Genomic DNA, 25,294 nt, shown 5'->3' with positions numbered 1-25,294 from the left:
TTTACTTTAACTTGAGTAAAAAAGTGTGGTCAGAACTCCAACCTTTACCAGAGTCTTTTAGAACATGACTAACTGTACTACCACTTAAGTGAAGGATGTGTGTACTTTTGCCACCTCTGCTAGTAACAGCTTCTAAAACGTTGCAGCTTGTTTTTAATGGGCCAGTGAGACTTAATTAGTTCTGTAGTAAGGTTAATATGCAGCCACATTATGGAAAAAAATGCTAATGTTACTCAGGAGAGAGGATGGCGGCTGCTCGACTTTCTTCTGAAGAGAAAACTATCCGTCATTGAATTACCTATTCAAATAAGTTGGAACTTATAAATATTGCCCCAAACTAACTGTGATTGACATATACTGGTAGAAAACTCAAATTATATTTTTCTTTTTGTCCCATGGAGATCAGGTAAGTTAACCAGTTAACCAACTTTTGCTAATGTTATCAGTTCTTGCTGCTGAGAGAGTTTCCCTGTAAAATAGCCAGCTAGCTAACATATTTGTGTAGATTTAAAAGTGTGTTTGTGTGTGTGTGTGTGTGTGTACAAATGACAAAGATTAATTTAATGGCCATACTTCTGAGTGACAAATGCTACATCCTTTTTTAATATTATTCATTGTAGTGAAATATTTTGATGATTCTCACTGAAAAGATGTTATCAATTATCGATCCGGTTTCTGTTTTAACACAATGACAATGAGCTGGCAGCATCCTTCGTACTTGCAGAATAAGTTAGCAAGGTTGCAAGATAGCATAAGAACCTGAATCATCATAGTAAATACAAATCACATATTCTGAAAGGACTATTTTTTCTATTACCAAATAAAAGAATCAAGCAGTATTAATTATGAAAAAGGTATGATATTTGGTATATCTAATTCAGCAGACATGCAGCGGTATCACAGGAAAGCAGATTCATTTAATGTTCTCTTTTTAGAAGTCAAAGAAAGCTTGTACATTTTAGGATTCATGCTAGGCTGGGTTGTGAAAAGATCAAATTTAATGTTACATCACATAGAAAATAATGTTGCGAATTTTATTTTTTATGTAGTGCATCCAAAGTCAGAAAGGGCTTGATTCAGTGCAGCAATGCCAAGGTAATTCTCTTCATATTCCTTAGTTTGCCCCTCTTCATTCGTGGGCCAGTATTCGATCCATGTCTGCTCATCCAGGATATACAGCAGCCTGACAACATCAACAAGCAACACAAATGAGTTCCCAATCACACACATTACAGATGATTATCAGCATTGAAAAAACACTGATATTTGTGTTTTGCTGACAAGTTAACCTACTTGTTGTCTTCCTTTGGTAGTTTAGAACTTTGGCCCATGATGAGATAGCTCTTGTCGACCACGAAATTGAAAGCACCTCTGCAATTAGCATGACCCATGAAGGTCCTCTGTTTTTTAGCTACATCATGGTCAGAACCTGTAGAACAAACCACAGACATGTGAATTTGTCATTTTAACATGCTGGAACTTCCCTAGCCTGACTGTTTTTCTTTTTTCTTCATTCTAACCATCAGTTGCTGTCAGTTTATGCAAAGGAGCCACGTTTTTATTTACACATATTTAATAGCTTTTTTCCTCAACATGCAATAGTGGATGTAATGCTACATGCTAAATCACTGTTTGTACCCCAGAAGGCCTAAGAGTTAAAGAGGTAAATTACACAAAGAGCACACGTTTAGGCTCTTTTGTGGAGAGATCTGCATTGATAAGGTCTGATAGCCCCATAATTCTATTATGCTTATATGGCAATAGCATAATGCAATTTTAAAGACCACCTCAGTAACTTTCAACAACAGAGGATAAGAAAACCATCTATTTTAGCCGACTCTGTAGCTCTGTTACTTATCACAAACCAAAACTGTGGGGGAATTAAACGTTAGGGTACGTAAATGAATCATTTTTAAAAGTAAATATATAGTGAACTTGTATTATATAATTTGCTTGCAATAAAAACCTCTGTTCATTTTTTTATTATTATTTATTTTGTTACATACAAACAATGACATCATGTCTACTGGTTTATTTTACTGTCATGCAGATGAACAGTAAGACCTACCTTCTTTCAGGACCTCTTCAATCTCCATGTCATAGAAATCTGTGCTTGGGTTCAGGTCCATTGCCTTTACTTTGACTTTGTAAACTGCAAACACACCCACAAAAACAATACTATTAATATTTTTACTTTGATTTTGATGCTGCTCATCTGCTACTCATATATAACAGAGATTCAGTTGATTATATCTGGAACGGGGGATGGTATCTCAGTGGTTAAGGTGCTGGGTTACTGATCGGAAGGTCAGGGATTCAAGCCCCGGTATTGCAAAGCTGCGACTCTTCGGCCCTTAAGCAAGGCCCTTAACCCTCTGTGCTTAAGGGGCACTGTATCATGGCCCGACCCTGCACTCTGACCCCAGCTTCTGAGCAAGCTGGGATATGCAAAGAACAAATTTCACTGTGCTGTAATGTATATGTGACAAATAAAGGCTATTCTATCGTTGCACGAATAGGGTGAGGGTGGAATGTGTGTGGTGTGCAGCGTGTGCAGAGTCGGCGTTTCTTACCATAATCAATGCCGGCTTCACAGGCTTTCAGCTCCCGCTCTTTGTCTTTAATATTCAGTTTCTTTTGGATGCTGCAGTTTTCTGTATGAGGGAATATAGAAATTTTTGAATGAATGGCAAATAAAAGAAAATCGATTACTATAAATTTTGATCAAATGCAAAAATTAATATTGCGAGTTTCTTTTGAATTTGAGTGATATCATATATAATTCCCCATTTTTATGTTTAGTTCATATTAGTTTCTATTCAGGTGTAAATGTGTGTACCTTCAGCACATTCGCAAAGACCCTCCTGACTACTGCACAATCTGCTCAGGGCTCCTTCTTTCTTTACAGGATGATAGTATTTCACACAACGTTCGCCTACAAACAACACAAAGGCTCATATGAATGGCGATTTTACCAGAGTATCGCAAACACGCCTGTCACAAGGGTTTTATAAAGGTATAAAAAAAACATGTTTTAGTGCATCGTCAGAGAGCAGAAAAAAAAATAGACTGGGCATGCAACTGTTTGTGGTGTGCATCGGGAAAAAGCGGTGTCTAAAATTGAAACGTGATTTTGAGGCACTTGTAAGGTAAATTACACCACGGAAGGCAATTGATATGGAGAACTCTGAGGAAAAAAAATCTGTATACACAAGTAAAGCAGCAAATTATTGCTTCTGCTTGCACTTATACAGTTTGCCAGCAGTGGGCATGCCCAACTGGTTTGACTGTAACCTGTTACAGTAAGGAAAATTTGTATTTGAACACCCTGCTATTTTGCAAGTTCTCCCACTTAGAAATCATGGAGGGGTCTGACATTGTCATCGTAGGTGCATGTCCACTGTGAGAGACATACTCTAAAAAAAAAAAAATCCAGAAATCACAATATATGATTTTTAAACTATTTATTTGTATGATACAACTGCAAATAAGTATTTGAACACCTGTCTATCAGCTAGAATTCTGACCCTCAAAGACCTGTTAGTCTGCTTTAAAATGTCCACCTCCACTACATTTATTATTCTAAATTAGATGCACCTGTTTGAGGTCGTTAGCTGCATAAAGACACCTGTCCACCCCATACAATCAGTAAGAATCCAACTACTAACATGGCCAAGACCAAAGAGCTGTCCGAAGACACTAGAGACAAAATTGTACACCTCCACAAGGCTGGAAAGAGCTCCAGGGAAATTGCCAAGCAGCTTGGTGAAAAAAGGTCCACTGTTGGAGCAATCATTAGAAAATGGAAGAAGCTAAACATGACTGTCAATCTCCCTCAGACTGGGGCTCCATGCAAGATCTCACCTCGTGGGGTCTCAATGATCCTAAGGAAGGTGAGAAATCAGCCCAGAACTACACGGAAGGAGCTGGCCAATGACCTGAAAAGAGCTGGGACCACCATTTCAAAGGTTACTGTTGGTAATACACTAAGACGTCATGGTTTGAAATCATGCATGGCACGGAAGGTTCCACTGCTTAAACCAGCACATGTCCAGGCACGTCTTAAGTTTGCCAATGACCATTTGGATGATCCAGAGGAGTCATGGGAGAAAGTCATGTGGTCAGATGAGACCAAAATAGAACTTTTGGGTCATAATTTCACTAAACGTGTTTGGAGGAAGAAGAATGATGAGTACCATCCAAGAACACCATCCCTACTGTGAAGCATGGGGTGGTAGCATCATCTTTGGGGTGTTTTTCTGCAAATGGGACAGGGCGACTGCACTGTATTAAGGAGAGGATGACCGGGGCCATGTATTGAGAGATTTTGGGGAACAACCTTCTTCCCTCAGTTAGAGCATTGAAGATGGGTCGAGGCTGGGTCTTCCAACATGACAATGACCCGAAGCACACAGCCAGGATAACCAAGGAGTGGCTCTGTAAGAAGCATATCAAGGTTCTGGCGTGGCCTAGCCAGTCTCCAGACCTAAACCCAATAGAGAATCTTTGGAGGGAGCTCAAACTCCGTGTTTCTCAGCGACAGGCCAGAAACCTGACTGATCTAGAGAAGATCTGTGTGGAGGAGTGGGCCAAAATCCCTCCTGCAGTGTGTGCAAACCTGGTAAAAAACTAAAGGAAACGTTTGACCTCTGTAATTGCAAACAAAGGCTACTGTACCAAATATTAACATTGACTTTCTCAGGTGTTCAAATACTTATTTGCAGCTGTATCATACAAATAAATAGTTAAAAAATCATACATTGTGATTTCTGGATTTGTTTTTTTAGATTTTGTCTCTCACAGTGGACACAGTGCACCCCTCCATGATTTCTAAGTGGGAGAACTTGCAAAATAGCAGCAATACTTATTTTCCTAACTGTACCTCAATATTCTGGATTAATTATGGGCTGCCTGCCCCAAAATTAACACATTTCTTAATATATTCACAACATAGATCAGGTGATATATGTTAATAGAAGTTTTTTTTTTTTTTTATCTTTTAAAGTTGTTAATAGAGAGGAAGTGTTTCTCCAGTTTACTTGCTAGTCTTTGCATTCTTGGGATAAATTTTCAGGGACTTTTACATATCGTGTATGGTTTTTCAAAATCTTGCTGCTCCAATGTGTACACACTCTTTACCTGGAGAGTAGTACTCGTACACACTGACAGCTGCAGGTTGAAGCATATCTACTTTGTTCATCTTGTGCATTCTGAAAGCAATTCTGTCCGGAACAGTGTGTGATACCTGAGAAGAGAGAAAGATCAGTGTCAACAAAGAGACTTCAATGCATTTTCACACTTCAACCATAAAAACTAAAACATATTAAACATACCTTATCTAAATAAATGATGAGGGAGCCACGTTCAGAAAGTTCCTTGTCCATCTCCCACTTCTGGATGTATTTGTCATTCCCACTGGTCAGCTGAGATGATGAGTATAAAACAGTAATCAGACATGGTCTTCTGTCAAATATAATTAAAGTTCATTGTACAGAACTGTTTGTAGGTGTCTACTAGATTTTGCTTACGTCTGTCAGATCACTTTTATCCACCACAAACCCGGTCAGCAAGCCGATGTCCAAAATAGTCATAGTGGCATCTCTGTTCGGGTCTTTATATCTGAAACGATGTGATAAACAGTGCATTCATGCATATCCGGCTTATTACAGTTTTACAAAAATTGCTTCTGAACAGTGGTTCAAAACTTTTTGCTTCAGTTTGATTTATATAATTGAAATCATTTTGAAATCATTTTGATGCTGAGATTTTCGTTGGGATTGATAAGATGGACAGGATTAGAACTGAGTTTATTAGAGAAACAGCGCATGTAAGATGTTGTAAAGATAAAGTAGGCACGATTGAGATGGTTTGGACATGTGCCGAGGAGGGACATTTGGTATATGGGGACTAGCTGGATGATTCGCTGTGGCGACGGCTAACGGGAGCAGCAGGAAGAAGAAGAAAAAGATTTTGAAATCATTTCCATTTTGGTTTTTATTTTTCAGTAATTATTACTATTAGTCTATTTTTAGTTTATGTAATAAATAATTTAAATATATTACATATTTGATGCCCTTTATTTTGCCATGTACTTACAGGAGGTCGATGGTGAGCTCGTAACTTTCTTCTGCATCTTTGTACGATGCTAAAGAGAAATATCAGAGCAGACAAATTTTCATAGGGATATTTCATAAAATATGGAAATGAAGTTAAACACTGAGATTAAAAAAAAAATAGGTACATCTTACTCTTTGCTTCTCTCTTCATTTCAACAGAAACGGTGTATTTTTTGCAGTCAGTCTTCTTTTCTATGGGTCTAGCATAATAAATTGTCATTACCTATAAAAAGGAGAATTATTATTGTTAGCATTATTATTAGTAGTAGTATTTGTAATAAAAACAAAGGATTTTGTAGTATCCATGAGCACTCACTTTGAGAACTCCAGCACCGTTTCCTTTAGCAGTAACATTAAATTCTTGCTTGAGCTGAACCTGTAAAATTTCAGGCACACAAAAGTTCTGTTAGGTCTACATTTCACCTTGATAAAGGACAACAACAATCTAGGCTAAACCCTAGTTTATCCAAGAAAAGAAATCATTAGTAGTAGCAAGCAAGCTAGGGAATCTTTACAATAAGGAAACAATAATTATTATATAAATAATTATTTCTAATATCTGCTCAAATAAACAAAAGCATAATAAACAGAAATTCTGAAAAAAGAAAATACCTTGTCTGAGCGTGTAAGATGTGAACTTCTGCTATTGAAAATCCAGTTGACAGAGTAACTTCGTCCACTTGCTTTCACTTCTACATCCAAGCTTGTTTTCTGTTGACCCCTTACTTGCTTATAGTACTCAGCCACTGCTTGGAACACCATGATGGTTGACTAGATGATACAAATAGCAGAGATGATTCGGTACAACCTCAGATCAATTTGATTGAATGACTAAATTGTTAATTGAAATTTCGACTTGAAATTCCACAGTAAAAATAACATGCATGACCCCAGGATTGTTAAAGTTGCAGACAGAACACAAAGTATTGCTTCACAATCCATTTCGATTAAAAACATACAACTGATAATGTTCAGCATATAAAAACGACTTGTCAACGCACTTGAGTGGTGCCGTGACCTCCATAAGAGCTGCTCTGCCTGTTGAGCCATCTAACAGGTCTTCCTGCTGTATCAAATTCCTTAGCTTTTACCAGAGCCAGCAAGGCATATGCTGTTGCCTCCAGGGAGAAGTGATGTCCTCCAGCAACCTGCCAGTAAGTACCATCTGTTAACAAGAAATAGAAAGAAATTAAAATGTGCTTCTTTAAAAATTTAATTCGTAGGAATTTACAAGTTTCTGACCGTCAGAGGAAGCCTGCAGCAGGCGATCTTTGTTCAACTTTCCAGCATTTGCCAAGGCATAGGAAGTCATCGCAATTGCATATGGATTGCTCAAGGAGGGGAGCCTTCTTTCCAAATAACCTAAGGCCTTATTGGAAGCATCTTGAAGACTCTAAATGAAAAGAGAAAGCAAAAATTATACAAAAGCTGGTCCACATTTTTGTACATTTCGAGCTGTAACTTATATAAAAATATAACATATATAGACAAAAGTTGACTTACTCCGACTGTTTTGGCACAGAGATGGTTTCCTTCTTGCAGAGCAATCAAGACAAATGCTGTCAGAGATGCATCAGAATCCTTACCTCGCACATCACCCTGAAATCACAGAAGAATCACACAGCTTTCACAGAAACAGTGGTTTTGTGGTTTCTTGTACATTTTATACGGAAAACAAATTTCAGCCCAACTTACAACCATTTCTGAATGGACCACTGGAGCTTTTTCTATAAATGTGCCATCTGGCATCTGTACATTCAGAATCAACCACTTGATGGCGCTGCACAGGACATCTTCTTGTATGCTTATGAGGTCACTGGCCATAGCAAAGACTTTGGCCACATATGCTGTCAACCTTTACCACAGAGAAAACAAGCAGTCAAGAAATGACCAGCGATCAAATGTTGTTCAACATTCAGCCATCAAACAAAATTGTATCGCTCTCTTTTACCATGTGCTGCTAGGTCTGTTTAGCCATGCTGCATAAGAACCATCAGGTTTACGGTATGTAAGTTCTCGTGTGTATCCTAAGAGAGGAAGAGAAAAAATGATCATTTTCTTGATCATTTCCAGTGCAAATAACTTTGTTTCAGGACATAAATCCTGGTACAAGCATAAAGCCACATTGTGATTAGCAGTAGCAGACTGTGCATTTCTTTCCATGGCCTTCACTACCTAAATCATTATCTGCATCACAGACAGGTATCTCATGCACTGAGAATGAATGCATTACTAAAACATGAAGTTGCTTTCATTGTAGCCACAGCTGCACTGCCCACATACATCATCTCTAGCAGACGCATCAGTATTAATCTCATATAACAACTCTGGGATTTCTGTGGATTTTTTCCTGCGTTACGATTTTCCTGAGGATTTGACATAAAAGCAAATTGTCTGTTTTTGTGCAAATTCGACAGGAAAGAAAAAAAAACCTCAAAAGTATAAATTGGTAAAAAAACTAAAGAACAGTTGTCAAGTATTTTGGCTGATCTTCATTCACAATGTTAGAGTTTAGTTCAGCAGAGAAGGCCTAGCTGGCTCTGAAGACCAAACACTGGTAATTAGAAACTATTAAAAACATTAAACTAATTTTATTAAAAGCTAACCAAAAGCTCTAAAATTAAATGCATCATCACTTCCAAAGGCCTCTCAGTTTCAAGACTGACGCTCGGTGACCTCCTAAAGTATATTGGAATTAATATTGTTATATAATGCTGGAATCTATACTTGCATTCGATTTTTCAAATTGTGGACCCTTTATTGAAAGTTTGTGAAGATTTTGCAAAGCAGAACAAAACTGGGGCGCAATATTATTTAGTAATATTCATTTAATATTTTTCCAGTTAGTTGTGCTGATTGATTGTAACTATATCTACTGTCAATGTAAAATAGCCTTGTACTGTCTTATAAAAAAAAATTAAGATTTGTGTTTAGACCTGACTATACCATAGACATTTGGTTAAGAGTATTTTGAAGAGAGTTTTCTCACCTGTTAAGATGTGTTGGATAGCCTCATTACGCCGACTCAAGCCAACTTGTTCCCACTGCTTGGTGGTATCTAAGTAGTGTGTGGCAATAAGGGGCAGAGTCATATAGATCATGGTTTGTTCTCCACAGCCACATGGCTGTACAATCAGGCGCCCCATAAAGTCTCCACTGATGGCTTGCTCGATCGTCTGACTCACCTCCTGACCTACAGATAAACATATGAATAGTAAGATTGTTATTAAGATGGCCAAGCAGGAAACCCTTATTTAGTCTGTACCTACTGGTCCTGTCAAATGTTTGAAAACACCTAGTCTTTTATCATTTTTGAAAAGACACATAAATGTTAATTTTGTTTATATGCAACAAACTAAGTAATTAAACAGTGGTAATCAATCTGTCACATTAGGCACTAACAGTTTAGAATGAAATTAATGCAGCTATGTCAAGTTTCTGTTTATACTATGCATGTAGGTTGAATGGAGAAATGAATACTGAACTGTTAATGGTAATATTCCAAATCACTTATTCAGGTACCAGGAGTAATTTACCGAGTTTGTGCGATTTCTTCTTCTTACATTTCCTGGCATATTGACATGCTGCGACTGTCATCATAAAGGTTTATGTAAGCATTATCTCTATTATTAAACTTTGGAAATCTTTCATACACGTCCTGATGTCTGTGTGACTGATATTCCCGGGTCCGTATTGGAGAAACTAAACAAGAACGAGTAGGATGGGTGGGACGAGACAAACCTAACATGAACCAACATGGCTACCACTCCATACTTCTACAGCATGCGATTCCCTCTGGATTGTGGCTAACTGGAATCAACTTCAACATACAACGAGACAATGAGCCGAAGTGTACTTCTAAGCTCTGCAAGCATTTATCAGACAGTAAACTGTCGACTGGAGTGTTATCTGCCATGAAATGGCCTGTCCAGTCACCGCACATAAATCCTGTTGATCTGCTCTGGGATGAACGAAAGAAATCTCCAACTACTGAAAAATACCTTTTGCAATTTTACAAGAAGCAGAAAATGAAGGACTGCCCCATTTAAATTATCTGGTCAAATGCAGAATCAAAGCCCCTAGTTAGACATTGTTTGTCTACCGAATTCCATATCCGGATTGTGTGAAAACTTTGTAGCTAACATAATATGATGACAGATGCTGTGGTACTTAGCAATTTAAGTGTGTTACTGCACAGTAAAGGAAATGAACTTTAGTATAAAGTATAAAGTATAAAGTATAAAGATTACAATCCCTGTCAACAGTATCTACTGTAAAATATTTATTTTTTTACCCTCAAAAAACCAAAAAAAACATTTTGTCAAAGTTTTAACTACAACATTTGTTTGTCTGTCCTTACATTTTTTTTTTTTTTTTTAAGTGTCAATTGGCGGCATGTAGATTTCAGGCAATATGGCAATGGACAGATTAGATTTAGATAATATGTCAATATGACATGACACAATGCAACTTTTGCATATTTGTTGATGCCCTGAATCAGCTTCACTTTGTTCAATTTGTTCAGAAAACAAAAGCAAATAAACAGTCAGTGTAACATGAAGTGAAATTCCAGCATTACCAATTTGCCACTTCTGGGTCCTTCATACAAGACCCATAACAATCAAATGCTCGATTGTATACATTAATCGATGATTATGATTTTATGATTATTCATCATTGTTTGTTTAAACCTTTTCTGCAGGTCATTACAAATAAAAATAGTTCAGACACTGAGATAACAACTTCTTAGATCTTTAATGTTGGTCCTGCAGGATCTGGCCCATTAATGCAAGCTTGATTAGAATGTTCTCTTATCACACATTATTTGATTTTCTGTTAGGGATAACAATAAAAAGAATAAAAAATAAAAACATATATTAGTTTATATTGATGTGTTTGATTTTCTTCTTACCGGCCACAGTGATGTAAGTATGTGCATCAGTGTTGGGAACCTGTCCATTTGGAACCTCACTCCTCAACTGCAGGACTTGAACTCCACCTTTTACCACAACAAATTAAATTAATTAAATTAATTAAATGAAATAAGTGAAGAAATCAGACATGAGGTATTTGCTGTTATTTAGATAGTGAATATAAAAAAAATCTCACCAGGTGCTTGAGAGGGATTTAGTTCCGTATTTACTTCTAACAGTTCAGTTAACACGCCCTCGGACTGAGCAGGAAAAAAAAACAAAGCAACAGTTTAAGACATGTGTAGGGACCTTATGTTGGATCTAAGCATGGCATTCGACTGCACATTGTCTTGTTGTATTGAATGTATATAAAGTTTTATCATATTGTATTCTTAGTCTTCTCTGGCTACAGATTTTTTTTTAAATACAGCTTGTTAGGGTTGTCTGGAATGATCACTGATATAAACATGGTTGATACTCACCACCACCTTCAGGGTTCTCCTTACTCCATCATGATATGATGAACTTGCAGCCTGCACCTCTATATGGTGTTCCCCAATTTTCATAGGAATAATCACAAATGGGACAGATCTGCTGGATTTGGGGTCTACATTAACTATGGTACGGTATTTCTTCTTTTTGCTGGCCGCACTGCAAATATGATCCGTCTCAAAGAATTCCACACGCACCTGTTGGGCACAAGAAGTAAGACAGTATGTCCTCAGAACCTGTTCAAGAAGGACCAGGCATGAAGCAGAAATAGACAGAGGAAATGATGCTAATCCATCAAAGGACACACAGGACATTTAGCATAGTCAGTCATTCTACCAGACATGTTGTGAGATACGAGGAAACTATAGAAACCACATGACATCACAGTGTTGCTGTACACTACAAATACTTAAATGGAGCTGATTGGTAAAATTACCTTCTGTAGTTTATTGGAGAAGTTATACAGAATCGCTTTGATTTCAACTTGTTCATTGTGTACTGCTGAGTAAGGTAACTTAAGATCCACAAAGAAATCCTTTGCTACTGTTATTTCAAAGGGATCAGCCACACAGATACCTACAGAGATAGATAAATAAGAGCGTGTGAATATTCAGTAATATGCAAGTTATTACATGTGTCGAGTTCAGATTTTTAGACATCGTATCACATCAAGAGATTTTCAAGTGAGAAGACGCAGCACTGACCGTGTGTCTTAGACAGACTGATGGCTAAAAGTTGCCATGTTGTAATAGAGTCTTTTAGATAGTTTGTTCCCATAGTGACGCTTGTTGTGGTACTACAATAAAAATCCAAACAGCAGAGTTAGACCCGTGCTTCCATTAAGCTCCAGAATGCTAGACTAGATAAATCTTGGATTGTTTCATTTACCATTGGTTTCCTGAGCAGGCTGGCAGGTTTATATCCTCCCAAAGCCAGCTTTCGGGGAACTGCGTCCGGGTGACAATTTCATCAGAGCTTATGAAATCATCATCATTGTTGTCACCTGGACACATGTGGATTTGAAAATTATGCTTTAGGGAGATCAAAGTCGCAAACATTGGTTTATCAAGAAATAAAGCAAGTCAGATTCAATAGCTTAAAATATTGTTATCATTTGCTTATTTGCTAGTGTGGATCTGTTTATATATATATATATATATATATATATATATATATATATATATATATATATATATATATATATATATATATATATATATATATATATATAATTATTATATATGAATTACTATATTATTATAATTAATGTTTGTATTATAAATATTATATTTATAATATATTTATAATTATATTAATTATATATTTATAATTTTTTTATTATAAACATTTTTTATGACACATTTAATTATAACTTGCAACTATTATTGTTGGGACTTAATGCAGCATACGGTGGGCACTACTTGTGAAGGATTTTTGGACTTTACTGAAGACGTTAATTACATTTTCCATTTAGTTGCCCAAATAACATGATGATACAGGCATAAACAAAGACCATGGATACACTATTGGCTTGTTTTAAACCGTATTAAAGCACTGGACTCGCTACTTATGTTACAACCCCAATTTTCAAAAAAAGTTGGGACCTTGTGTAAAATGTAAATAGAAACAAAATGCAATTATTTGCAAATCTCAGAAATCCATATTTTATTTAAAAACATATTGTGACTGTATACTGAGAATTTGTACCATTTTAAGGAAAAAAGGTCATTTCGAATTCGATGGCTGCAACACCTCTCAAAAAAGACCATCTGGGAACTGAGGAGATCAGTTGCTGACTTTTGGGGAGGGTAACATTGTGTCTACAGAAGTCTACTTGCTTAATAGTTCTGGGTGTTTGTTTGTTATATTGTTGTGGTTTTCTTTTCATGATGCCCCAATTGTTTTTAAATAGCGAAAGGTCTAGACTGCAGGCAGGCCAGACTTTTACTACAAAGTCATGCTATTGTAAAAGATGCAGTGTCCAGTTAGCATTGTCTTGCTGTCTTTCTCATTTTCTGGATGGAAGCATTTGTTGCTCTAACACTGGTGTATGCTGTTCAGCCTTGATGGAACTTTACCGAATGTGCAAGCGGCCTATTCCACAGGTACTAATGCACTCCTATACAATCAAAGCTGTCACTTTTTGAACTGGGCGCTGATAACAAGTTGGATTATCCCTCTCCTCTTTAGTCTGGAGGACTCCATGGTTTCCAAAAGGAAATAAACATTTAGATTCATCTGACCACAGGACTGTTTTCCACTTTGCCTTAGTTTATTTTAAATGAGCTTTGGACCAGAAAGGATGGCAGTGTTTCTCGATCATGTTCATGCATGCCCTCTTTTTTGCATGATAGAGATTTGTGGATGACATGGCAAATTGTTTTATGGTTTAAATGCAGTGCTACCTGAGGGCCCAAGGCTGAAAAAAATGGGTGTCTGGACGACTAAAACACTCCAGAATAATAACAATTTAATGAATTAACTGACTTCAAAAACCAACACTGCAGTGATGGATCATAGAGTTGTGCAACATTTTAAATGTAGGTTTTAATAATATTAGTGATGACGATAATGATAACAATAAAAGGATACTTACTGCGAGCCAGATGCAACAAATGACTTTGCTTATCCTTGCGGGATTGGATCTCTTTACAGCAGTCTAGGAAAGCTTTGATGCACTCTGGACCTTCCACAATAAACGCAGATCTCCGTTCGCATGTGTAACCCAGCCTGTTCGGCCTAATTCCATCTGTACAGCATTTCTTCAGATCATCTTTATATTTACCAACTTGAAAAAGAGGGCAGAAATGAAGATCCACAGTTAAAAGTTTCAATGCATTGAACACACTGGTAGTTTGCAGTAGTGTTCTAAGTAAATGCACTGCTTATAAATACCTGTAATCATAGTGAAATCTAGCTCCAGATCCTAAGGTCCTAACCTTTCTGAGTTCTGGAAGGATTTTTGTGTGTGGTGTAATTTATATGGTTATATATATATATATATATATATATATATATATATATATATATATATATATATATATATATATATACAGTCATTTTGATAAACTGCCTGATGCATTTGATGAACTGGAGAACGTTCAAATGAGAACAAACAGCACTAGGAGTTTAACTCCAACAGCTTTATTATATCTCTTAAATAACTAGTAACTAAACCTTGTGTAAATTGAAGGTATCATATGGAACTCTTTCTCTCTGGGTGTGATTGTGCACTAAGGTTCTGTTAACATTGAAGTACATTGCAAAATACTGTTCTTTTTCTATTCATTTGATTAACAATCATACAATCACATACAATACATTGGTGAAAGAAAGTAGGTCTTCTTCTTACCCAATGTTTGGGTGATTTCTACAAGAGTCTCTGCTCTCCGTTTTCTCTTTGGTGGCTTGGGACATTGATTATCTATTAAAAAAAAGAAAGGATTGTTTTATTTAGCATATTTTAAAGAGATTTACTAGGTGTATATATAAATAACAGGAGAAAATATAATATAGAAAATATAAACTCAATTCTATAAAATGTTGTTTAGGTTTCTTTTGCATTGCAGGTGAATGTCATTAGCTGCTGTTTTTTTTTACTGATGGTTTTAGTTTTCGTTGGTGTTATTAACCTTGACGACAACTATAAAGTGTGAAAACTCGTTCAGCAACAGTAACTGTAGCAGTAAACTGAGCAAATAAGCAAGCAAAATGGATCACTTTGCGACTTGGTGTAATGGGACATGAAGCAATCTTTCATTGTATCCACTTGCTGATTAAATACTCATTAATTCTATTAATAAAATATCTGCTTCACCTGTTCTTTCCTTGGTGCCTCCTGCTTTATCAGACTGAACCAAAAGTCCTGCATCGTAGAAAACCCCCATGCTGTCTTTCCCACTGCCTGCTGTACAGCCCGTGTCATAATTCTCTATAAGGTTCCAGATCTGTTGATGGAAAAAGAAAGGAATGGTGCTATAATTATGTACAATATCTATTCTTTAACAACATTGGAGCAGGTCCCAATAGCAACCGAATGACTGAGTGAACCAAATATAAAGCCACAACATACATGATTAAAAAGACCAGAGAATTTTAAACTCTAACAGCTCAGGGTATCACTCACCTTGGACTGCGTGAGTCTGTTCTTGTTGAGGACAAAGACACCCTTATCCACAGCGACCAGACCAACCTTAGCACTCGGATCTCCAGTAACTACCAGATCAAATTCATCACCAGGCTCGTATATCTTGCCATCGGGTTTGTCCTTTACACTCAGTTTCAGCTATGTTTACATAGGATAAGAAATATATCCATTTAATTTTAATTGTCTGGAAAAATGACTGAGCTTGTAGCAAATGGTGGAAAATAATGGCACACTAGCCAACTAGTTAAGTGGAAAAAAAGCAGACTGCCTACCGTTCCCATGCACGTGTCCTTTACGTCAACCCAGATCGAGTCTGATACGATTTCAGCTCCAACGTGGTAATAAGCCACCAGTCGAAATGAGGGAACCAAGTCCTTGGTGATCCTTTCTGACAGACTTATCAGTGACTGCCCTTTTCTGTTATATCTCTCTGCTTTCACAATCTGTCCTTTACTAAGAATCTGACAAACACCAAAATTATTTTACATTTTGTGATAATAATCATCATCATTATCATTATTATTAGTAGTAGTATTAGTATTATATTAATAGTAGTTGTAAACAGAAGCCCTTAAATCTGCATCACAAAATCATATTTAACATGTGAGAGATACCAACCAGATAAGTGAGGTCTTGATCTTGAACACTGCTTTTGAAGTTCAGCTGGAATTTTGTCTCATCGTTAATTTGCAGTTCTGCAGAATCAGCACTTATATGTAGGTAATTCCCGGAGCCTCCTTTGGTAGTGTAAGCCTCAGCTATCATCTTGTTCTGAGCTTGTCTTTCAGCTGATATGCCTGGGTCATCGGTCCTTGCCTGGTTACACAGCACAACCATTTTAGTTGAAATGTCCAGTGTGCTTCACTGCTTTCAAAAATGCACATCTGCTCCCAAACCACTAGCTAAACAAGTCAATTCAACTCAATTCAATTTGTATTGTGCTTTTAAAAATGACATTCACACAAGCATTTGGACAGAAAACAGAAAAGATTGTTTCAATATTTCAACATTTATGCCTAAGGAATGAGGCAAAGTTGACAGTGGTGAGAAACCTTGGGAGGAATCAAACTGTTTTCACCTTTTAATGCCAACGTTATGAAGCCACGTCAATAGAAACAATCAATTTTATAGAGAAACGAACTAGAAAAACAAGAAACCCAATGAACTCAATATAACAATTTCCCTTTCAATGTAGTCACAGCTGCACCACCACATACATCATCGCTTTTCATCGATATTCTTCTTCTTCTTCTCCTTCATTTGGCTGCTCCCATTGGGGGTCGCCACAGCGGATCATCCGTCTCCATACTACTCTGTCCTCTTCATCTGCCTCTTTCACACCAACTACCTGCATGTCTTCCTTCACCACATCCATAAACCTCCTCCTCTTTTCCTCCTTCCTGTTGGCTCCATCGATATTAACCTCATAAAATGATTTTGGGGTTTCCCTGCATTTTTCTGCATTCTTTTTGTGCATTACAGTTTTCAAATATAGGCAAATTGTATGTTTTTGTGCACATTCAACAGAAAAGAAAAACATAGTATAAATGCTTTTGTTTTGAACTGTCTTGGTCGACCTTTCCTAATGACGTCTCGCTTTTCTTGAAAAGTCCACCTTGTAAATGTCCTTGAAAGTCTATAGGCAAGCAAATGAATTCCTTCTCATCTTTTAGTCATTGTGGAATGAAAATAAACAGCTATTAAATCCACATGAATATATTTGAGATTGCGCAGTTTGCTACAGACGCCTCAAGGCAGAATCCTTTCACCCCCCGAAAACCCGTGATGGCTGGAATCTGATTGGATAGAAACTCTAACCTAAACAGACACTATATGAAATATAGAGAGATTTTATGAAATGAAGAGAAAAGACTATTGATAATAATTAAATACATATCCATGGGAAAAAATATATTGAAATGTAAGTCAGTGATTTTTACAGAGTTTAGGCCAGCAGAGAAGGCCATGCTGTTCCCGATGACCCATCACTGCCAACACTACAGTAAGCTCTAATGCATTGATTTTAGTCATGTAAAGAAAATGGCATTATTTGAATATTGTTTCCATATCAATCCTATTGCTGTACAATTCATTCTTCACACAGGTCCATAAACCATCTCTGACGTGACTTACAGTGATGTCTACAGTGTTCCATCCTCCCTGGGTGTTCACTATGACCTTGGCCATGCCGTTACTTTTAGTCCGTCCCTTCACTTCACGCTGATCCTGATCGACCTTGATGACCACATCCACATCTTCAGCAGGAGACTGGTCCGGATTGGTCACATAAACCTTTTTAAATCCGGGTCAGACATACAGATGACATTTTAAATAACGGATCACTCACTCAGGTACTGATCCACTGACATTTAGAAAATTTCAGACAAGCAATGAATTTTTATCACACGCTCCAAATCTCCTTACCGCAACATCGAAAGACATTCCAGGGTGGAAGTATTTGGGTGTTTTCTTGAACTCGATGGTGTAGGGTGATTTCACAATTTGAATGCCCCCCCTTTCTGCTTCAACCATTTCACTACCTGGAATATTGTTCATGATTAAATGATATGAAAGGAAACACATGGAATGATTTAATGTGCAAATGTAGAAATGTAGAATTAGTACAAAACACACACACACACACACACACACACACACACACACACACACACACACACACACACATACACACTTATTGGCACTTACCAGTCTGAGTTAAAACACTGACTGATATGAACAAAGAGCCTCCCTCTAGGTCATTAATATTTTGGATGGACTGCTGAATCTTGGCTTTAGTGAGTACTGCACGTCCCACTCCATTAGTGATCTACATACAACATACAATACCACAGGTAAGCATTATAACCCAAATAGGAAGACTTTATTATTATTCCGAATGGGACAGATCATGTGTTCATAACAGACATAAAAACATTCAGCTCCTGCCATATTGTGAAATAATGCTAAAGGTTGGATGTAGCAGTTTTTACAGAAGGGAGTGGCTTTTAATTTAATTGAAACATTCTAGAAGGTCAAAGATTGCAGCTGTTGCGATGGTATTTAATTTATACATGATACAAAACAACACTACACGGCCGAAACTATCGGTCTATGAGGCTGTTCTCATTTATTCATACTTTACTGCGGTCAGACGTTTGTCTTGTTTACCCCCTTAATGAGGTTTGTCAAGGTTTTTGGGTAAAGTGCATTACTTTTGATGATTCGGCAGTATGAGTGAAGGACGTTTAAAGTCACGAAGAACTCCAAAACCCTCAGACGGACAAAGTTAAATGTTTTTTATACCACAGGCACACTTATTAATAAATAAAAAACGACCAATAATTCATTATTATTAACATCAAAAGTTTAAATTTTTAAAACAGTTTTAAATGAAATGCCTGCTTGTTTATACTATATACAATAATATTTTATAAAAAAGAACATAGAATAAATAAAATGCACTACACTTTTTATTATTTGAATTCAATTGAGAAATCAATGAAATTGTCACAAATTAAATAAATAAAAAAAAAAGAAAATGTAATTAGTTACATTTGTTAGGGCATATACAGGCATGTATGTAAGTGTGTGTGTTTTATACATATATATTTATTTTAGCAGACAAACATCTTCATTCCTTTCAGCTGTCATGCATTCACACATGCATTATCACTCCCTTGATATGTTGAATTGTCAGGTTTTTTCCCTTTTTCTAGCGCAATGGATTTAAGATTTTAATTTTTTTTTACTTTTCATTTCATTTTCCAGTTGTATCCTTTATATAACTATATCTGTGACAAAAAATAATAAATCTTGCCTCTGTAGTGATAGCGTTAGCTACTAACTTCCTGATTAGCGGCTAGCGATATCGATTCTTCAGTGTGTTCATGCATGCGGAAAAACAATTGCGCATGCATTTACACTGCGCTAACTGTTTTTTTTTTATTTTATACGCCTGGCATTGTTGTGTATGTTTTTATGTTCAGAAGGAGAAAATAAATTCGCTCATAGTGCGAGGCGGAGACTAAACCAACTTGAGGTCCGGCACTTAATAAGTTCCTGAGAAAACTCAGATTCTTACTATGTTCCGCATGTAAAAATGATTGCATGCATTCGGTACACGTGAGTGTACGAACCGAAAGCCCTGTTCCGAACAATGACGGTATGAATACATGTACAGTTACACCCCTACTAGATACAAAACACACAAACTCTGCTTTCATCTTCAGTTAAGTCCAGTTATGAACTGGAGTGAAGTAGATCATTTTGTGTTTAAAATGTACAGATGATTAACAGACGTGTGTTGCTGAATCAGTGATGATTTTGAGGTGAAAAATTTTGTGTATCATACCGTTTCTCTGCTTAAGGAACCAGGCAGGGGGATCTTTTTATCATCCTTCCTCACTCCAAACACCACAAATGCAACACCGTCCACATTTTTTCCAAACAGGTACCTTTATATAAATCACAAAAGTTCCATCATGCACATAGAAGAATATATATATATATGGACAAAAGTAGTTTATTATAAAGTACTTTATGGACTTTTACTGCCATATCTGCTTTTTCTTTAAACTGTTAGCAAAAACTTGGAGGCACACAAGTGTATATGATGGCTCTGGATATGGTAGAATTTAATATTTTTTTTACTTGAACTAGGAGACCCAAACCTGTTCCAGCCTGAAAATGTCTCCGTGCACAAAGCCAGCGCTATAAAGATCTGCTTTACATGGTTCTCCTGCTAAAGAGATCTAAACCTTATTAAACACCTTCGAGATGATGACTGCATCCAAGACCTCCTCACTTCACCTACATTAATACCTGACTTTACTGACACCCTTGTGGCTGAATTAAATCTCACATAAATCTCCACAAGCACACTCCAAACTGCTTGGAGTGTGACTCCACTCACTACATCTACTTTTAAAACAATCTCCATTCATTACATTGTTTTTAGATTGTCTTTGACATGTTCTACTTACTTAGCAGTGATTTCTACCCCAAACTGCTCATCATCCACATAGAAAAAAGCCTTGGATGGTTTTAATGCTACCTCAAAGCTTGGAAGCACTGCAAAAAAAAGGAACTTTTTAGCGTGTGTTTAACAGGTGTGTGTGTGTGGAAACATCAACAGTAGGGAGTTACCAAAAATAATAATCGTACCGTATTCTTTAACTTCAAATTCAGCAGTGAAATTCTTCTGTGGGGTGTTTTTATACTGTGCTGCTATAGACCATATCCCAAATCTGTAGAAAAGAAAGAGGGAAAGAAAGCGTGGTTCACATTAAAACTGATAGATCGTTTCTCTTAAAGTGCAGATATTTTATTTAGTAATGTTTTGTAAGTATTGATGCTGTGGACTGACTTCACGACTTCGGGGATTTTGTATTCTCCTTTTACGAACCCTTGCTTTGGGTGCAAGGTTTCCCTTTTGATTGGGATTCCATGAGGATTCTTGGTGGGGAGGAGAAAAGAAAAGAATGGTGATTCAAGAAGTGACATTTTAGCATCAGTCACCAAACACTAAAATTCTCCAGTAAATATGTAATAGATGGAGTAGCAGAAGAGAAAATCCTAAGATACAGCATTCTGGCTCACAGTTAAATGCCTTAAATATGTTATAAAAGTGTTTTTATTTGAGCACTTACTATGATGTCCACATCCACTCCTCCGGGCTGGTCAGCAGGGATCAGTTCAGGACTCAATGAGAAGACCCTGAAATAAACTGAGACACAAAGACCCCTTTAATTTGCTTCATATACACATTTATACTCTGATGAGTGTGAGGAATGGATTGCGATTGGCTGGAAGTTCAAGTAAATAGTGGATTGGGACTGGTTGGAAGTTCAAGTGTGAATAGTGTTTTGTGATTGGCTGGAAGTTCAGATGTGAATAGTGGATTGTGATTGGCTGGAAGTTCAGGCACCAGTTCAGAGCGTTAAAAAGGCAGGTAGTTAGCGTTTGTCAGTTGAATCTATATGAATGTTCTGCTTATAAACACCATGTAACATCCAGTTCCAGTTCCATCCAGAGTGAGACAGCAATTAAACACATTTGACCTTCCTGAGCTCCATGGGGGAGTTTTGCAGCATGTGGTATAACTTATATGGTGAAAACGGTGATTTACCGGCTTGAGGCAGAAGATGCATTTGGCAAACTCGAGAATAAAATGTTAAAAAAAACTCCCTCTTTCACTCTCTGGATATTATTTCTGCACTGAGAACTGGGTGAATCGAGGAATATACTGTGTATATAAATATAGAATTTAAATATATAAAGCTATACTGTTTTTTTGTTGTTTCTCTTTAATTCGTTATAATCGAAACAAACTTTTCGTCACGTGTCAGTTCATTTTCATAGTGTTCAAGACAAATTTGATATCTGACAGCAGCTGTTTCCTGAAGAAACCTAACATGTTCATTTACATTCCTGAATCCAGTTAATTTTACCTGTTGTTCCAGGTGTGTAGATGCTCTTGTCAGTTTGAACAAATATAAACCCAGATAGAAAGGACACCAACACCACTTTCTCCAGCAAGCTGGAAGGAAACTGAGCCTGAAGGTACACGTACTGCTTCTCAAGAGGGTCATCGCTAAAGAAACCCTTATTGTCGGGAATCTGAACCACAGAAGAATAAAAGGAATCAATAATCTGCTCCACAAAATTAGAAATTTGTATTTTTTTTCAAAAATATTTTTATGCTTTCATATAAAACCCAAATTTCAGGTCAAAAGCGATCATTTATAAAATAAATAATAAATAATTTGGAATCTGTGGGTTTTTTAATTTTATATATCTTTTTAACAGTGATCACTTATCTAATTAACGAATATAATAAAAGGAGTTATTCATTCTCATATTTCACATATATGTTTATACTGTCAATTCTATTTTATTGTCAAAATTCAACGAATGGGCCTAATATTGTTCATAAGATTGCTTATAATTAAAGAAATAAAAAAGGTGACCATAGAAGTGATTTTAGGAGGCCTGTGTTAACACTCCTGAGAAATTACTTGTTTGTTTTTCTATTCATTTTTTTTTTGTTTATTTATCGGAAGCTTGGACAATATGTTCATTAATTATTGATGGGATATTACTGGTCCTGAGAACCCACCTTTATTTTAACCTCAGACTGGAAGTTTTTGGCCTTAGTGAGGGTGGTGGTTGCCGATATGAATTCCGTCGTTTTCTGTGGATAGTTCTTGATGCTGATCCTCACTTGGAGATCACCTCCACGATAATCCTGAGCCTCCACAAACACCTTCTCGTCGGTACCCACGCGCAGCAGGTTGGGGGCCAACAACACGTTCCTGTGCAGAGAAAAAAAGATAAAGTTTGGACACTTTTAATATAAACATTTTTTAAAAACTGGAGTTTAAATATGGATAGTCATTTGATGCGATTTCATCTTTCACATCAACCTTTCAGTTTGCTTACTGTACACCATGGTCAGTGTCAATAGATTGTCATTGGTTGGGAGAAAGGTGCTGGGAGGAACACAACTAGTTGTGTTCAGGTCAATCAGTGTTCATGGCTTATTGAGTGTAACACCGTTTTACTGCATGATGTGGAAATGTGGCAAGTGGTGGCTCAGTGGGTAAGAACCTGGAATGCTAATCAGAAGGTTGTTTGAATTTCAGATCCCTGAATCTTTCCAAGGACCAACCTGCCACTGTTGGATCTCAGGTCTACAACTGCTCAGTTGTATAAAAGAGACAAATGTAAGTGTAATTTTATATCATTCAGGTATGTTTGTACTTATTTGTTTTGGTGACAAAAGCTTCCAGTTGCTTTTTTTATGAATTAATTAATTACTTTTTTTTTTTTTTTACAAATGATAAATAAAATAAGAAAGAAAAAAATGTAAAAGGCACATTTTTTAAAGACAAATTCAAAAGTATTATTGCACAGAAAAATACAGAAATAAATTATTCAAAAGTTATTGCACATATTTTTTTTTATTGCACACGAGCGTTTAGGTGTTCATGAGGCAGATTGCCTGGGGAACAAACTTCTTTTGTGCCTGGCTGGGTTCGGTGTTCTGTATAGGTATATAGTAAGTGAATAACAGTCAGAAGGGAACCAGAGATCCTTGCAGCGACAGAACTTATACACCAATAAAATCTAAACTTGTGCGAAGGGTTAGATTTTGCAACCTTCTGACGAAAGCCATCAGGGTAGGCGGGGCTTATTTACACTTGCCTTTCCATCACAGCAGGTCATTGGCTTTTCTCAGACCGTCTCCTGCAATCTAAACAGCAGTTTAACTGTATACGTTTTAGTTTGTAAAATCTTTTTTATTATCTACATCTGTTACAATTTTTTTTAAAAGACATAAAAAATATACATTTGTCTTCCAGTGCATTGTAAAGTTATGCATTTAAATTCAACTACAACCAATAAAACAAAGCACTTATATGCACACACATATATGTATATATAAATATAAATATCCCTAAATGTGTGAAAGCAATGCAGATGTTTCACAGGGAGCATGAGCGAGGACACGTGATGCTGCGTGATCACTGTTTGAAGAATACCTATATTAGCACACACACACTAAATGTGAAAAAAAGACAAATACACAGTAAAGAATAATATGTGTGTGTGTGTGTGTGTGTGTGTGTGTGTGTGTGTGTGTGTGTGTGTGTGTGTGTACTCACAGAGGCTCACATAGTGTGATGAGAGGGAAGGAGAGAAGTGCAGCCGTCAGCCACACCAGGTCCACACGCATCCTGCCTGCTGGTCCTGGTTCTGTCTGAGGAAGTGTATTAGTGAGCAGTACCCCAGCTTTTATAGACACACACACACACACACACACACACACACACACACACACACACACACACACTGCAGAACTCCTCTTCCACTTCATGTAATCACTTTGATTATGAAACCCTGACATGGGGAGGAGGGGGTGTTTCAACAGAATCGAAAAAACAAACTTTACAGATAAGCTGCGATCCCGAAGTTTACTCCTCACTGCTCCTGCTCTGTATTATATTGCGCAATAGTTTAAACACACACACACACACACACACACACACACACACAAACACACACGCACATACACAAATGTGCTGACTAACCATTTGCCCAAATGAATGATTTTGTTCTTATATCTTTATTTTAGTTTATTTTGTATATCATTCTATTTGATATAATAAATGATTGATTACTTTATTCAACTACTTTGTCTTGGATAAATCTGTATCAAATCAAAAGAAAGAAAGAAAGCTTAATGCTAGAGATTTGTTTAAATAAAACTCTTCTTAAAACTATATAAGTATTAGTTTAAGGAGTGTTTTGGGAAATAACGGAACGTTTCATTTGAATAGGATTATTTCCTTTTAAATACAACAAATAAAAATTAGTTAAGTGTGTGGGGGCGGTTTTAAAATTTGCTTTCTTTGATAAAAATCTTTTCTATCTGTATACCATTTTTTTTAAACAAATGATAAAAACACGTCAGTTTTATCAGACTGTGATACAAATCCACCCCCACCACCCCACCCCATCCCCCTTAAAACTCCAAAGACCAAAACATTTACAGGAACCTCATAAATTCTGCTCCCGGTCCGCTATCCAGCGATCTCATTCACTTATTTTCAGGAAAGAAATGA

At 36.8% G+C, this 25,294-nt stretch overlaps 1 protein-coding gene across 1 annotated transcript; it reads right to left on the bottom strand.

Moving 5' to 3' along the window:
- Window positions 1–897: 897 nt before the first annotated feature.
- On the bottom strand, window positions 898–24,487 carry LOC124378330 (complement C3-like). Its single transcript, XM_046837926.1, has 41 exons — window positions 24,335–24,487; window positions 22,786–22,981; window positions 22,118–22,286; window positions 21,317–21,393; window positions 21,034–21,122; window positions 20,832–20,914; window positions 20,651–20,738; window positions 20,020–20,122; window positions 18,375–18,495; window positions 18,093–18,208; window positions 17,802–17,960; window positions 16,287–16,484; window positions 15,941–16,129; window positions 15,648–15,806; window positions 15,339–15,468; window positions 14,874–14,945; window positions 14,118–14,309; window positions 12,410–12,524; window positions 12,226–12,317; window positions 11,958–12,097; window positions 11,512–11,718; window positions 11,226–11,289; window positions 11,029–11,115; window positions 9,106–9,309; window positions 8,068–8,143; window positions 7,812–7,971; window positions 7,620–7,715; window positions 7,359–7,509; window positions 7,118–7,281; window positions 6,729–6,887; window positions 6,433–6,492; window positions 6,249–6,339; window positions 6,097–6,145; window positions 5,529–5,619; window positions 5,334–5,423; window positions 5,140–5,245; window positions 2,840–2,935; window positions 2,574–2,654; window positions 2,069–2,152; window positions 1,294–1,429; window positions 898–1,183 (listed from the first exon to the last, which is right to left on the bottom strand). Exons 1-41 carry the CDS (start codon window positions 24,403–24,405, stop codon window positions 1,042–1,044), a joined length of 4,953 nt encoding a protein of 1,650 aa, XP_046693882.1. The 5' UTR covers window positions 24,406–24,487; the 3' UTR covers window positions 898–1,041.
- Between the last annotated feature and the right edge of the window lie 807 nt (window positions 24,488–25,294).

Source organism: Silurus meridionalis, chromosome 24 (genome assembly GCF_014805685.1).
Source record: "Silurus meridionalis isolate SWU-2019-XX chromosome 24, ASM1480568v1, whole genome shotgun sequence".
NCBI classification, from domain to species: domain Eukaryota; kingdom Metazoa; phylum Chordata; class Actinopteri; order Siluriformes; family Siluridae; genus Silurus; species Silurus meridionalis.
This window is presented reverse-complemented; position numbering and strand designations above follow the sequence as displayed.

Coding starts and splice junctions, on each gene's coding strand:
- LOC124378330 (XM_046837926.1), bottom strand. CDS start 24,405: ATGCGTGTGGACCTGGTGTGGCTGACGGCTGCACTTCTCTCCTTCCCT. Junction 22,982..24,334: donor ATCACACTATGTGAGCCTCT/GTGAGTACACAC, acceptor TTCTCTGCACAG/GAACGTGTTGTTGGCCCCCA. Junction 5,424..5,528: donor ATAAAAGTGATCTGACAGAC/GTAAGCAAAATC, acceptor TCATCATCTCAG/CTGACCAGTGGGAATGACAA.